The 17,258-nt window shown below is 40.0% G+C and overlaps 1 protein-coding gene across 1 annotated transcript in view; it reads left to right on the forward strand.

The window, feature by feature from the left end:
- LOC104252652 (ubiquitin-conjugating enzyme E2 E2) overlaps positions 1–17,258 on the forward strand; it is a 219,792-nt gene that overhangs the window by 187,377 nt on the left and 15,157 nt on the right. The window contains exon 5 of the mRNA XM_059818641.1: positions 7,593–7,740. Coding sequence (XP_059674624.1) covers positions 7,593–7,740 — 148 coding nt within the window. The remainder of the gene's footprint in view (positions 1–7,592; positions 7,741–17,258) is intronic.

Genomic DNA, 17,258 nt, shown 5'->3' on the forward strand with positions numbered 1-17,258 from the left:
ACAAAAGTAGAGAAAAGATAATCATTCCTTGGTATTTCTAACCTAAATTATTAAAATTAACCTTACAAGGCAGACACACACTATAACTTGCAGTTATCACTATTAACACAATTTACATTTGAAGCTCTCAAATTCGGAATAACCTTAAGTACACTGTATTTGATCACGGCTATTTACCATCTCTGCAACCCAGGCAGGGCTTCAATCTACCTCTTCTCCCCCCTCCACAAGTTATTGCCATTGTATGACGCGCCTTCAAATGCAATGGTCTCCTGTCGCTGTTATCCCTTATGTTCATTTGCCTTGTCATACTTCTTTCATAGCCTCTGTCAGATCGCATTAGCTCTCAGTGCCATGCTGCTCACAGCTTTTCTCAGCTGCCTCCTGCCCTCCCCATCCTCCTCCTCCTGATCGTCTAGTGGTCCCTCACCTGGTGCATTCCCGCACCACTGCCTCCCCTGGTCCCTTCCCTGTGCCTCCACGCACCCTTGTTCTTCGCCCGGCCTTGCTATTTACGTCTCCTTACTGAGAGCAGCCCCTGGATCCTTCATCCATGACAATAAATGGAGTTGGCAGGCTTTCCCAGCGAGCGAAGACTTTGGGTGGCTGCAGGCAGAAATCAGATGCACGGGAGCCTTTGAGAGGGAGAAATGGACAACCTGCCACCAGCAGACCATTGTCAGAGCTAGCAATGTCAGCCCGAGTCCTGCTCTTCTCGGAGCAGCTCTTCCCAGGCATGCAAACTGCAGCGTGGTGTTCCCACACTTGCACCACCTGCAGTGAAATTCCGTTCGTTCCATAGGTCCCATATCTTCAGGTAACGCTGAACCTATAGGGCAGCGTGCAGCAGTACAGGGCTCGGGACAGGTCAAACCCAGGTGGCTCCTTGAGAAACTTGAATGCCTCTCAAAATGACAGAATCACAGAGGTGTAAAGTGGAGGACAGAGATGCAAGCAGAAATATGTCAGGCTGAGGAAAGGATCAATAACTACATTTTATTGTGAATAAATGCAAAAGTCACTTTTGATAGGGCAATACCATGTAAATCTCTGAGATTTCCTTTGAATTCAGTTATCTGATAATTCTTCTAGCAATTGCCAAATTGAATTGCAATTTCTTCTAATGAACAGCCTTTCTTTCACTGTTTTTAATATGCTAAATTTTATCAGTAGTTTGTATTGATTTATTTAGTCTTGATGAAAATGTCCCTATCTAGCTAAACTCTTCCTGTTTTCCTTCCCTGAAACTTAGGTGGTTCATCATTTCTTCCCATTTCCTGTAAATACCCCATACACTAAGCTCCCCAAAAGGGCCTGTAGAGGCATCTTATGGGGAATATCTTCTGCCTCACAGCAGTCGTTTGCATACTGCTTGTCAAATATATTTTCAAAAGAGGACTTCCAATGTCTATGTGGATGCTTCAGAAACTACTTAATTCTGCCATATCACTCACATTTTACTACTGCGTAAAATGCAAGGGATCTAAAAATACATCATATACCAATATTCTTTCTTGTCCTCTTTTACACACACACTTATATATACAGATGGGAGAGAAAGAATTTTATGTACGTTATTACTATAGAATAAGAGCAGATGAACTGATTAGGACAGAAAACTATGGTTTTGAGGTCAATCTGCAGAGAACTTCTCATGTAGGGAGGACCTAAATACCCAAAGGCTGCTAAAATTGGGCAAGTAAAAAAAGCCCAGGTTTCTTAGAATAAAATTTAGGACTTAAAGTGCCTGTCGCAGCCTGCCCATACGCCCCGCCGACCGGCAGCCCTGTCCCCGGAGCCCCGTGCCAGCCACACCTGCCTCTGCCTCCATTCCCTGAGCACACCCAGGAGCTGCCTTCTTACAGAAGCAAAACAGAATTAGGAAGAACAGTAAAACTCCAGGTACTGCCTGTCACATGGTGATATACGATTTTTTTCTTGTGGAATAATGTTGCTCTATGCTAGGATTACTCACATTTAGGTGAGAAAAGTTGGATTGCGTTAAAGCAAACATGAAGGACCACTTTGACAGACTCAGAGAGGCGTGCATGTAGGATGATACAGCCCGCATGCTTTAAATTACGACAGGATGTATTTTATACAAATTAAATGGCCAGTAAATCTAAAAAAAAACTACTCTCTATAAAAGGAGAGTGCAGGTACAAAAAAGGAGAGTCTCAGGTACATCAAAAATTATCAAGGTCCCTTTTTACTTTTCCTGCTATTAAATCGGTGTGCAAAATGAGTACACTTATATAATATAGACATTTAGTATTGCTGTGCTTATTCAGTTTTTTTCTCTGTAACAGCCTGTTCAATGAGACAGTGTGACTAGTTACTCAGCTTCATAATTACCATTAATATAATGAGTAATTACTCATATTGCATACTGTTTCATTTTCAGTAATATTAAAGGTTAACTCATGTGGATGCTATTACATCCCTTTTAAATTGTTACCACTTTTGGCTAGCTATGTCTCGCATGGTGCATTTTGCCACACAAACCCAGAGTAGTTTGCATATCAGACTTTTCTGTAGGTCAAGCAAAAGTAATTACAATTTATTATTTCCTGCTAATGCAGATGATATATATTTTCCTTCGATAAAATAAACTATACCTATTCTTTACCAACTAAAATTAAGTGTCAGCAGGTTTTTTAAGAACTGGCTGAAGTTCATTTCTTGGCGTATATTTAAATCGTGCTCTTTAATAGTGAGTGGTCAATCATTTGTTATGCTGTTTATGTGATAATCCGTTAAGTATCTCAACAATTTTTCATGTGCATGCTACAAATCTGTAGTTACAAACCAGAAATGGACCACCCTGTCTTAGAAAGGCAGCCTCAGTGCTGGGCATAGATAAAATTAAGTGCACTCTGTAAGAAATTTAAGGATGCTAATTATTGTAAAGGCTATTGCATGAACATTGTGTCACTCAGAGCTATAGATATTTTTCATATAGGTTGTTTTATACTATTTTTCTAATGCGACTAAGGAGTGTAGGCCTGATATTGTTTTTTTTATTATTCTCTCTATTCAAGCAGACAAATCTATTGCTCATAAAGTCTGACAAACTGAGATGGGAACTACTTACTCCCTCCTGAGCTCCATGAACATCATCATAAAGGGCATCATATTTTTTAATATATATATAACCTTTTCTGTATGCAGTGCAACTTCTTCCACTTCAGGTAGTGCCACCGCAGTTTTATTAAAACAGAACTCCTGGGGAATATTTGAGGAAGACAGAAGTTTCATCTCAGGCAGGCATGCAGGATTGCACCCTTGTAAGAAATGAAAAAGCTTGAAACGAACTTTCCAAAACTGCAGGAATGAGAGTGCTGGGATCTCAGCCCTGCTTCCAGTGTTGGCCAAGCAAAAGAGGGCTGCTTTTGTTTATTCTCCTGTTGGCTCTGGGAATCTTTCATCTCTCCCTGCACAGTCACCAGGCTTCAGAGGGAGGAATGAGGAACAGGAGGTGAGGGTTTGAACCCAAACAGGCTGAAGAAAGTGATTTGAGTGCACGCTGTAACCCCTTGCATGCTAATATGCAACACTAGAGAATCATTTCTTCCTCCTGATATGTTTTTGACGAGAATTATAACCGAATTCAGTGGAGTCTGAAAATGCATGAGATGCGGTTGTGGGACCAGCCCTTTCAGAGATGTGGTGCCTTTACGTGCCTGTCTCTGAATCCCTCAGTGAAGGTTAAACAAGTCACACACATAGATGTCAATGCCACAGTGGCTGCTTGGGTTTAGACCTAACAGAGGAACATTAGGTGCAGAAGAGAGATAGTGAGTGATTTTAGGACTACAACATGCTGGAAAACTGGTGTTCAAAATCACTGTGAGATCCAGGAATTATCTTGCCTACAACCAGTTGCCTCCAATCACTCAACTGAAATCCATCTTAATTCACTCTTCCCAGGTTTTACAGACAGTCTTTTTTCAGTCCTAGAACATATTCCATGAACAGCCAGCCATAGCTTTACATGTACTTCTTTTCTCTCTAATTATTTTTACTCCCTCTTTTGAATAGATACCCTCATTTTCTTCTTAGAGACTATATAAAGGGGTTTTTTTATTTGTTTAATTCTGTTTTACAGTATTCAGGAGGGTTTGGCATTCAGCAGTAGGTAAACAGATGAGTTTATTATTGTTTACTTCCAAAACTGATTGAATATAAATTCCTTATCATTACCTTTTGAAAGCTTGTTTATAGTACTCTTGCAGTTTTCAGAAGATAGTCCCATTTTTCCCTATTTCCTGTAATTCACATTTTTCTGACCTGCACTTTTATGCAACAAAAAAGAGATACCCTCTTAAAGCTGCAGAATCAAAGAGAATAAATCCATAGAGGACACTTACCGCTCAAAGAAAAAGATAAATTACTCCTCTACCATTCAATTGTCTGAGGATAACTTCTCCTATACACCCACACACTCCCTTGAGCCCCCTGCATGGGATTGTTTAGGTGTTTTCATTAGGGCATAAATAGAATTAGAGTGCACCGTTTATAGGAACCATTTAAGTGACATCAAAGGTAAAAATATGACCATAATAAAGAAAATGTAGTTCCCCTGGAATGATATTATCACTTGGTTTCTCTCTACACATATAATAGGAATGACCCTGCATAACTTTAAAATGTGGCTATGGTAAATACAACATCCAGAAAGTTACATGTCAGCACTTCCCACATTAGCTGCAATTTGATGCAATACCTTCATGAGAAAAGCAATATGTCATCCCAGTTGTACTATATGCCGGTTTGGGATAAGAACACCATTTCCTGCCACCATCAGTCCACAGTTCCCAGCATGTTAAGGCTGTCATTAATACAGTTTATTTTGAAATTATGCAAGCTTTGATTTTTTGTCATTAAAATGTCTCTGTGTACTTAGGCAGGCATTTTAAAGTGCACTGGCATGTTTGGCAAGTCAGTGACATATTTGTCAGTGATAAGCAGCAAGCCTTATCTTGTGAGTGGGCGCCTTCCTCGGTGTCAGGGGTTTAACATGTGCTCATAGTGAAAAAATGCTACATTTCAGGTCTAAGTATTTGCTAAAAGTAGCCTTCCAACTACAAACGGGTGTAGTCCCACGTGCGTTTATCTGCCAGATAGCCTAAGGTGCCAATGGAGTGTTGAACAGTTTATGAAAGACATGAACTACCTCCATTCATCCCAGTGGCTCTCTGAATCCTACCAAATTCCCAGTGTCGCTGCTTCAGTGATTCAAAAGCAGCTAAGTCAGGGGAACATGTGGCAACGTGGCTGTCCTCTCAGCTGGCAGCAAAACAGTTACACATTAAAATACAGGCCTAAATTGATGGCCTTCTCTTAAGCAGGTTACAAGCTCAGACTGACCTGTCTATAAATAATTTAGAGGGTATAATTTAATCAGTGCAATGGATTCAGTGTGTTTCCCCTGCATTCGGTGAGACCACGTATATCTTATTACTTGGTGTATTCAGATACCACAGAATAAAGACCTCAAATTTTTCATTATGGAAGTACAGGAAAGCACCTTTGTTCGGGAAAAAGAATTAAGCAAGAACTTTATTCCAATAATGTACTGAATAGTAAGCATACAATACTTAAAATTAAGCAGGTGCTAAAGTGTTTGCCTGAGTCATGGGACATCCTGCTAGGAAGCGTTCCCTGATTCTGTGATATCTGCCTGGAGTTAATCTATCCAGGAACTTAATGAACAGTGACCTACAATTCACAGGATGCTCCTCCACACCAGCTCCCTTTGTAGACACTTTTGACATGCAGTTTGTGCAAGGTAGTTTGGCACTTTTGTATATTTGTAACCTTACTTGTTCAAAATAGCTTCCCTTTGTAGACAAACATTTAGTTTTATCACTAAATACTGTTTTCTTGATCTTACGGAAGACGTCCTTCACTCCAAATGCTGAATGTGCTTGGACTCCTAATGAGGGGAAAAACATAGATCATCTGGCTATAGTGTTTGGATGAATTGAGCTCATTGTGCCAGAAATATTTTTAAATCTCATAGAAGTCCCAGAAGTGAAGCACTTAGGTTGGAAAACAGTAAGCAAAACCACAACTGTAGGGGGAAAAAAGGAAAGAACCTACAAATACATAGAGTATGGAGTGGCAGACTATTAAATTATCCTATTAATTGGCAATACCTTTAGACACAGATGCGTTTAAAAACTGATGAACTTGCTTTGTTGAGATCTTTGTTACAGAACTCACTGGTGCGTGACATTGGGCCCAGAAGTGCTTTCCCAGATTTACGTGGAAAAGTACTTACAAGAAAAAGTATTTCTTGTTGAATGTAGTATTTTAATACCAGAAATCTACTACCTTTTCTTTCCATTATTTTGTGGAAGCTGCTTGATTTAATCCAAAGGGGCAGAATTTTTCATTGTATTAGAGAATGATTTTTTTTAATAGAAGTAAACCAGGTACGGTGTTATTTCACTTGTATCCTCTCTTTTGCTTACTGATAAGTGGCCTGATCTCAGTCCCACTGAAATCACTAGGTTTCTGATATTGAATAAAATCAGAACAGGAGCATACCTGACATCAGTTTCCATTACTCTCCAGAAGCAGGTTGGTCTGTGTAGTAGAGCAGGGATAGGTGCCTAAGCACTCCCAGTTATTAGCACTGTCCAATTCTGGTGCAAAGCGCAGCTTTCTTAAATTGGGGTGTGCTTTGCCTGCTGTTGTCTCCTGCCTAATCAGCCCCTCTGTTGGCAGAGTTCTTGCTGATGAGATAGACCATTGAAGTTGTACATCTTAATTTTAGATGTTATGAACATGTCATTAAAACCATCTGGTTTGGCTTGTCATTTGGGTAGAAATGATGGAGAAATTAGTCCTTGATGGAGACCGTCAAGGGGTAGGTTTTTGTATTGTCCCTTCTTATCCAGTAGCCCCGGTATTCATTCTGAACTACGAAGTGGACTTTCATAGCTGAACAACTTCTAAAGTAAAAGGCCTATGTCTTCAATTTGAAGAAGCAGCACATCTTTCTAGGGTAAAAGAAGTGATGTCCTCCTTCGTTTGTTACATACAGGATCGCCTGAGAGAAAATATAAAATGGGTACAGAAATCCTCAAAATAAAAAAAAAAACCCAAAAGGTGTTTGTAAGCAATTCTAGTGATACAACTGTAACTTAAAATTTGGAAATAAAAGCATTTTATTTGAGCAGCCTTTCTCAAAGATCTCACTTTACTTTCTCCAGGAGTCACTGATGTGATGCCTCCACATTTTTTTTTCAGCTCAAACGTTGTCTAGATCAGAGGCTTTTTTGGCCCCATACAAAAATAATGAGATTGATGAGACCAAGGCAAGAGGAAGCTTGGAAACCGTGTCCCATTCTCACCTTGCACAAACCAGTTCCACTGCTGGCCACAGGTGGAAGAGGCAGGCTTTATTTTCTATATTTTCTTATGAATATCCCTATCTTCCCCAGTCTTTAATTGACAGTAGCAGAGTACTGTCATTTCAACCAGGAAAGCGGAATGTTAGTCCATATGAGTTTTTAATTGCTTAATAATCATGTAGTTACTGGCTTGAACACCGTTGTACTTAGACACACTGTCTTTTCTAGGTAACATTTCGGACCAGAATCTACCACTGTAATATTAACAGCCAAGGCGTCATCTGCCTGGACATTTTAAAAGACAACTGGAGTCCAGCATTAACCATTTCTAAAGTTCTCCTCTCCATCTGCTCCCTCCTCACAGACTGCAACCCGGGTAAGACAAATTAACTTTCACATTCGTGTTCATTCACAGTTCATATTTGGTCAGCTCTTAGGACATGGTCAATGCACTGTTTTACTGCTACCTACTAAAAAAAGACAAAAATGTAAATTTTAAATGCCATTAATTTAAATTAAGGCATCGTATAGAAAGAACGTGCAATTTCAGGAGCTCAAGTGCATTTTTGGTACTTGATAGTAAAATTCTTATAATTCAAAAAGTTTAATCAGTAGAAAATACCTTGTAGTAGGCTCTAATTTGCATATTACAACTAGGATATTAGTACCAAGAAATATTAATGAGTTAATAAATATTGAAAAGGAAAGCTTTCATTGAAATATGCTGATAATATGGTCTCTGAAAAGAATATTAATAGTACTGACAATGATAGATGTCTAACACAGACTCTACAAATAATGAAAATTAATTTAAATGAGGTTTATTCAATATCCTGGACAGCCAGTATGAGTATTCAAAGCAAGCTGTCGTTCTTATTAACTAGCATAGCACTTAACCTCTTCCCTCAGCTCTTTTAGATTTGTTTTCTGCCATTGACCACTAGGTCTGTAATTTCCACTTTCTCTTCCCCTGTTTACCAATGAATTATTCTGACTGTAGCCTTGGAAAATCGTAATATATAGAAATTATTAAAGAATTATTAAAGAAAAATTAAGTGATCTGTTTACATGTTGTGAGGGTTGTTGCTGGTTTGTTTTTTATTGTAGACTTCCTTTTTTTTTTTTTTAACTCATCATCTAGTTTTTAACCTTTAGGTTTCCTGGTTTTAAATTTTTCTCTGCAACCAAAGGACTAAAAATTGCTTTGCAAAGGGCAGAATGTGAGATTCTTGTGTAATCAGGGACTGAATCAAAAGTTGTAACAGAAGATTGAATTATTTCAAAGCTCAAAGTAAGGTGAAAGTGGGCAAAAATGCAGTTGACTGTTTTCATTTTCATGTGGGTTAGTTACTGTATATAGCATTAAAACCCATGGCATTCCTTCCAGCTAAGAGCTGGAGAGGTAGAAGAGCCCTGTGTTACCAATTCAGGCACGTTTATTTCAGGTGTGTTGGATGCTCTCTGCTTACATCTCTGGAAGATTGACTTCTGCTAGCGTCTACCCCAAAATATGTAGAGATGCCTGTAGGAAGTCAGGCAGATGGATGACAGAAGTGTAAAGAAAAGCAAATTAATATTTGCTCATGTGTCTTAGAGACCAAGTAAAGAGCAAGAGACACTGCAAAGCCATGTTGGGATTGAGAAACTGGCAATAAGTATGTGTTCACTTGTGGTCACCTCTCTTTGGAGAGATACAGTCGACCTGAAAGCTGGCCATGTTCCAGTAGTGATTTGAAATTTAGAAATTTACTACCTCTGCCCTCTCAATCTTTTTCTTTCCCTTAGACTATTTTACAGATGCTGTCAAACAACAGTTTTAGCTGATCAAGTGTGTCAAGAGGAACGCTGAAAACAGTTACCCATAATATATTATCATATGCAACAAGTTAACATACTAAAAACAGGAGGTTATTCTTCCCTTCAGTTTCTTTCAGTTAGTAGCCATAAACGTTGTCATGACCATAGTTAAATAAAACAATTTTATGATGTTTCATTTTCAAACATTCTCTTTAATTGCAAAGTAGTTTTGGATTTTGTTACTGTTTCATGTTAAAATTTTACTGTGATTTTCTGAGGAATGAATGCAATTTCTTAATTTGTATTGTGAATTCCCCTCTTACAAGGAGCTGATGGCAGGTAGATGTGAACCACTGAGTCATTTTTGCCTTCCTTTAAGATTACCTGTTTCATGTTAGATACTTCTTTTATGAGTGAACTTTGAATGTTAGTGATGTACAACAGAAGGCTTGCAAAAACTTAACAAGTTCTTACTTTTCAGTGTATTGCCTAATATGCTACAGCTTGTTCTGGTTGTACTGCTTGTCCCATTAATTTTTTATGACATTTTATCATTAACAAATTATTGGTTCCATGCCATCCAGATTGAACATGATAGACAGATAGACAGATATACAGACAGACAGACAGATAGATAAATAGATGATAGAGATACACATCACTGATATATATATATCACAGAGATACATATCACTGAGATGTATCACATATATATGTATGTATATATATACACAGAAACATACATATATGTATTTTCCTCCCTGTCAGCTGGGAGTAATTTTCTAATCCCTCAGTCCTCTCTTCATCTAACTAGTCTGCCCCTTTCTAAAAGCAAAAACCCAACAGGGTCTCGATTTGATAGGCAACTCTGAACTCTTTGTTCACCATTCATCAGCCAGAAGCAGATCAGGTCAAATGGAAAAGCAACACTGAATCTCCCACAAACATAAACATTTGGGATGGGCAAGTTTTCCACCCCCAGCTTCTCTGAAGGGAAGAATCAAGTATCAGTTACCCCCTAGTCTTACATTTATGCAAATCTTCATTAGAACAACAAATAGCAGTAAGAATGGCAGCTAATTAACCCTCAGTCATACACAGTGATTAAACGGAGCTGGAGCACAGCTGCAGCTCCATTGGCAAGCACTGCTATTCTTCTCCAGCAGGCTGAGCAAATGAAAAGAGGTATTTGCTCCTACCGCTCCTGTCATTCACACAGTAATCTACAAAAGCCACGGAGAGAGTCTCTTTCCTCCCCGGTTATACATCACCGCCCTTTGTTCCCTATCACTCCAGGCAGGAGCGAGTTTGTCCTTTTTAAACAACTAATACAATCCTTTACTCATAAGCTGTCTCAGACCCTTCAGTCCTGATTATTATTAATTGTCTCTATTTTGCTTGGCAGTATCAGCCAGTAAACTGTGTTAATGAAATGTCTGAATTTTGCAACAGCTGGCTGACTTTTTCGTGGGGGGAAGGAGTGCTGTAGGGTTTGTGTATGAGTGAACATGTGTGAATTATCCGGGAGTGCAAGAGTGCCAACTGGAATGGTATCAGAGAGGTGGAAGAGATGATGGGATACACTAGCATCCAGTTCGGGGATTTGTATTTTTCTTCAAGGTGGTACTTGGGGGCACAGCATGCATCTCTTTCTACAAAGCAGGGCCCCAGTCCTGTAAATATTTTGGCATGTGCATGAGCAACCTTCTAAAGCCTGATAGACACATTCATCTGCATGAAACCGAGTATGAGAGTAAATGCTCGTAGGCTCTGTGTTTGAGCGCTGAAAATATTTACTTCCAGGGTTAGCTGCTAGGGCTCGCCTACGTGGGCAGTTAGTTACTTCAGAGTAACTCCATGTGTGGACACTCCCCTTTTTGAAAATGTATTAAGTCAAGTCACGAAAAACTGTCTTACTTGGAGTGAAAGTCAACTGTACTTTAAGTATTCAAGCAGAGCCCAGGGAGTGTAAATTCCCACACTGCCTTAATCCAAAGGAGCTTTCAGTGTGGATGGCCCCTGAGGTTTTGTATTTTTACTGAGCTTCAAGTATGAAAACAAATTAATTATTTTTATACTTAGAGCGCTGGTGATGCTGATCTGGGTTGAAATGCTTACTGTTCTCAGGTGGTCATTGCCACCTCAGCCCTGCCAAAGGTTTTCAAGTCCCAAGAAAATTCTCATTTGCAAATGCTTCAGAAAAAATAAATTGAAACACTGGTGAGACTGCGCTGCAACTTTCTTCTTCACGTGACCCCCTTTTTCACACACTCAAAGTCTGAACTTGACTGGCCTGATTATCCCCGATGTCTGAACACTCTAACGTCCAATCATGTCTGCTTAATAACACACGGCTAAGCCTTGATTAGAACATCAGAACAAAACCTGCTACATCTCCCTCACACCAGCCTCTTCACTTCCAGTGTCATCCTCCGCCTCTAGCTCCTTACCATTTTTCCCACACACAAGTTCCACGGCCAGTGGGGATTTTATCCCTCGATTGTACCGTTGTCGTTCCCAAACCGAATGCTTTGGCGCTGCTCCTGCCCCTGTTCCCTGTATGGCAGGCCGTGCCCACTGCCAGCTCCTGTCACGGGGATGTGCACGGTGCGGCAGACAGAGGATAAGAGGGGCAGCCTGAGACGCGGAGCAGCCACAGCATTGCTTACCCACAAATGTGCCCAGTTAGGCTGAACGCTCGGCTGGCTGCTGTAACCAAAAAACTGCTAGGGGCTGTACAGAGTCTCGCTTGCCTTGCTCTTTAGAAATCGCTGCCTGATTCCTAGCCTGAACTGACTCACGGGAATTTTATACCCACTTGTTTTTAAGCAGCTCTTATCCTATAGCTTAAGTGACAGTTTTCCTGTTTTTCCTTCCTGATATATTAATGAAGAACTATCCTCTTTCCTCCTGGTCTTTATTCGCTGCACACTAACCAGACCTGTGTCTGTTAGCCTCCCGTAAGAGAGGCTTTCCATTCCCCTGCTCATCCTTGCAGCCCCCTCCTGCCCCTCCATCGCGCTGCAATCATCCTTCCTCAACGTGCCCAACTCCTGTGGAGTTCATCAGGGCATGAGGCACGGCTAGACAGACTAACCCGCTCATCATCACCATCATCCGGGTTGAAATATTTAGTGCTCCCCGTTGGATGTCCCTATCTCACTGGCAGCCCTGTCAAAGGTTATTTCTTTATTAGCTCTGTCATTTTCACTGTTGGTCTGCTTTCTAACCCAGTTTGGTGAAATGATGGAGAAAGGAAAAAGAAAAGGAAAAAAAGGAAAAGGGAAAGGAAGGAAGAGAGAGCAAAAGAAAGAAAAAGCTTTTGCTAGAAAAGGGCATTAACCTCTGGCAAAGGAAACGCACAAACAGCTGACAGCAGTAACCCCTTCACCTGGGTCAGCACTGGCCAGGTTAGTTGGTCTGACTCTGCTCTCAGATACTTCAGTGGCATATTATATTAGCAGTGGAAAGCGGCTTGTCTCTCCTCATCCTTTAAACCCACCAGAAAACGTGAGACAGTTTGTGCAGCGTTACATGTAAAGTTTGCTGTGAACATAGTTTGAGATTGAAGTGTACGTGTCCTCACAGTAAATGTACTTAGAAGAGTAAAGGAGTTGGACAGATACCACTACATTACTTTGATGTGAGCCCCATCAATTTTTATAGAAGTCGCAGTTGCTCAGCACGTCTGAAAAGTAGACTGCTTATGTTAAAAAACTGCAACGCATACCGTGGTTTTCAAATATAATGTACCTCAGTTAGCAGTATATGTGCGGGTGTTTTACAAGTATTGCCATGAATCATGAATTTACTAGATGGTTTCATACTTTGTTAACCCACATTAAGTAACGTGGCTGTGCTTTTTAATGACTTACATTTATCTAAGCATAGATAAACAAAGTCAAACAAGATCCTAAAATTATGGGGATCTTTACTTGTCTCACTAAGGGACACAAGTCATGCTTTCAAGCTTTCTTTATATGAGTCATCCTTATGTTTTGCCTTTATCTTCCCCAGAAACTTCATTGTTTTCATCACAGAGTAGGTATAACTGGCAATTTTGGATAACATACTATTGTTGATTTTCTGTTGCAATTACAAGTTATCCGTGTGGCTTGGCATGGTTTGCCCAAATTTTCTGCCAAAAAAAATATTAACGCCCTTACCTGCACCTGCATGAGGGTGCTGGTATTTAGGAAACTTTAGAGATGGCATGCAGTTACTACAATATGCTTTTTCCTTTTTCTTTTTTTTTTTCCCCTTCCTATTTTCCTAAAGGTCTGTAAGGTTCTGTACTCTTACTGCTGAGAGTATAAAATCCCAGTTCTGTCATCCTTTGCAGAAAAGGATTCAACAGTGTAATTTAATGCATATCTTTGATCCTGAACAGGATCTGAAACAGCACTTTGGAGAGTGACTTTTCAACATAAGCATAAAAGCCCTAAAAACCTGAACAGTTTTTGCCCTGCTACAAAGCTGCTAGAATTGCTGCTGTCTGTTTCCAGGACCTTTGCAAAACAGGAGTAGGTGGGGAGATTTAAGTCAGACAGGATACGAAGGGAAGAATTGAATTAGCGTACTATCTCGATTTCTCAGCCCGTTTCCTGTTCAGCCAGCAATGTACCCTTTCAGAGGGAAGTTGGTGTCTTGCTGCAATGCCACTGCCCCATCCCCATCAGCAGGTTTGCCTTCAGCAGCCTTCCCCTTAGCTCCCGTTGGAATCGCTCTGGCCAGGGTGCATACCTGCATGCCTAGCAGGGGGCCCCAGGGTACAGGCGCAAGTGCAACGTGGATAGATCTGGTGTTTAGAAAGTTTTGAGCTCGTCCACATTTTGCATTTGTGTTAGTATTTGGGAAATTTAAGCTTCATCCAAATGCTTGTTTGTAGCAATTCCTTAATCTCTACCAATTTGCATACAGAATTGACAGGTAAATCTAGGTAGGCCAGTTAAGGAAGTCTCTTGCCTTGCTGCCAGGAGCTCCTGCCCCCTGCACCACCCATGGCATTGTCTTCTGCACACCCCAGGCAAAGCGAAGTAGGTTCATTTGAACCCTCTCAGGAAAACCCATCTCCCACTGGGAGCTGGAGCAAGGATGCCAGCCCTCAACGTGACGCCCACTGACGCGCTCCATTCTCCTTACTCTGCATTGGAGTATTCACCTCTGGTGCAGGGGCATTAACATCCAAAATTGCGACAGCCACTTGCAAAGTGAACATGTGTCGACATCTTAGGTTCCACAATAATAGCTCTGGTTTTTCATCCGATAAGCTCCAGTCATACCGGCATGCATTTTAATACACTAATAGATGTCCACTGTATCAATAAAAAAGATCTATTTTCAGAATTACTGTGAGATCTGAAAGCACTAGCCTGTCAAAAAAAAAAAAAGTTTAAAAATAAGTCTAAGGCAGCTTAATAAAGGAAAATGTAACATAGCTGTAAAAATAAAATCTGTTCCACGGTGAAGCGTTTGACTCCAAGTGAGGATTTGGCTGACTTGTCGCAGCTCTGCTGTTTGGCTTCCATGTTCGAACTCTAAAATAGCTACCCAGCCCCGGGTAATGAAGAACAGGTCCGTGCCCCTCGCCACTCAGCAGACTGGATGTATCTTTTTCTCTCTGTTCTTCTATATATCTCAGTCTAACAGGAAGCATGTATGGTCTTTCTTCTCGTCTGGTGCTTCTCCATAGCAGAGGCTGCTTTCTGTCAGTGCTGGTTCGCGTCAGATGTTCCTTCTGCAATTTTAGACTTCCCAATTATCATTCTTTCTTTTCCCCTCACCCCAAGTTGCGAAGTGAATTTAGAAACTCTGGATGACAGCAATTCAAGGGATGAGCCACTTCTCATTTTCCTCGTTCTTGTAATTTTTTTCCTTAAAGGCATAATCTGCACATTTTGCTACTATCAGAAACTTTGCTTCAGCATCTAATATGATTTTTTTCCTTCCCATTTATCAGCTTAACAGCTTTGTTCAGTTTATCAAAAAGGACTCCTAGTCTTTCCTGTGCCAAAATATATTCCGTACTGGATTGTAATGAAATTTTGTTTCCTTTTAGAACATTTTTGTCAAGATGTATAGAAGACAGGAAAATCATAAATACTTCTTCTGTAATAATCCAGAATATATTTGAGTAGATCTGTCAAATATGATGAATATTATGGAAAATGACTGAAATACTTAGAAGCTGGCAAAACAGTATTTAATTTGTCCGATGTTATGAGGCTGGCTAACCCCTGCTACTTTGATTCTTCCCTGGTACCCACAGGCTACCAGGTGCAACGTCACAGCACGGTACTATCAGACATACAACAAAATAATCTCATTTTGCCATATATCCTTTTTGTAAGCAGCAGAGGGTCGTGTAAACAATGAAATTGCTCTGTTGTCTGAGATTATTTATATTCTTTAGCTTGGAGCTGTTTTTCCCTTTTCTTCAGAGTTTGTATACTATGCTCTGTCAGGAAACAGGCAGGTTTCTGAGCTGTTTCAGCACAATGGAAAATGCTGTCTTTGTGTCTGGAGCAGGAAAATAGTCTATGCCATATCACTCAAGTATGGCAACAAGTAAGAGATGGTAAACAAAAGTCAGAGCGGCATGGAATCAATTCATGTAGTAATGTTTTTTGGTTTGTTCTAAGTTGCAACATAACCTTTCTGTCCCCTTTTAAATCTCTGCCTTGGGTTGTCTCCAAATTAAATGAGCTCACTCCAGAGGCTTTTGCGTAGCAAATACAAAATGTAGTGTGTGGTTGCTCTGCTGTCTTGGTGCTGCTGGACTGGTAGTGGAGTGGATGGGTGTTTTACCTAAAGGCTGTCTTAATAAGTTGTCCTAAAGGAGCACGAAAGGAAAATGCAGCATAAAACTGATGCGCTTTGCTCTGCTCTCAGTGAGTGCAGAACGACAACGTCAAAGGTGGGATTGCCTTGGGAAAAACCTGTCACCATCAACTTCATTCACATGAGCAAAACGATGCCATCAAATGCAACAAAGTTCTTTTTGCCAGAAAGTACCTATTTATCTTTAAATACTTAATGTTCCGCTGCCTGTTCTGCAGAACCTGCTGTATATTTATTGAAGTAATATGTACATATTGGGACTGATCGTATCATATATTCTAGGGCTGATATTTACAAATTCTTGATAGTCTATCAGTGGTTTCTCTTTCCATTCCTTTTAAAAGATACTGTACTATACTATCAATACTATAGTATGTATACAATACTAATTGCTATTCTATAGTTTGAATCACTTACAGTTTCTCATATTATGAGCTGGACACACAGTACCAATATGTTAAAGACATTTAAGCACCTAAAGATGCAGGCAGACAGCTGGCAGGGTTTTCAGTACTTCCCGTGGGATTTAGGCATCTGAAATCCCACTAGAGTCTCTCTGCACTGCCAGAAAGAGACTTTCTGTGCATCTGGTCTTTAAATATTTGCAGACACATACACCTATATGTGTTAAACTCTGTGGATGTGACTTACAGACATGAAATTAAACATATGTAAATGCAAGCAATGGCGCACCACATTATGAAAATTGTGAATAGATAAACACTGAAAGAGAATTAATTTGCTTTGCTGTAAAGAGCTGATGAAAATGTTACAAGATTTTGTTCTTATCAATTGACTAAGTCCCCTCAACATGAACCCATGACTGTGGGGATTACTGTAACAGCAGGAAAAGCATTTGTGAACTGTCATCCCTTTAGTAGTCCTCAGGAAAATATGTCTTGGAATATCTCCTAATTATGTGTGCAGGGGGAGGAGGCTTGCATCAGGATTGCTGTTTATGTTGGCCTAAATCTTTGCTCTTTTCAGTTGCACATTGACAACACCTTGTCGGTAGAAGAGCATTGTTTGTGAGCATAGAGGCATTTCATGTGTTTAGATTTAGGCTATTCAAAGCTTACAAGACATCATTAAAAAGATTAACACAACTATAGAAGTAAGATTGTTTAGAAATACTTAGTTTTAAATCTCCTATTATGGTTTCAGAAGTCTACAGTCTGTTTAAGTAATTTTTTCTCTGAAAAGTGTCTGGAGATATTTAAATAAGAATATTGGTGGGTTTATGTAATTTCAAAAGTA

This window comes from Gavia stellata, chromosome 6 (assembly GCF_030936135.1).
Source record: "Gavia stellata isolate bGavSte3 chromosome 6, bGavSte3.hap2, whole genome shotgun sequence".
NCBI lineage: Eukaryota > Metazoa > Chordata > Aves > Gaviiformes > Gaviidae > Gavia > Gavia stellata.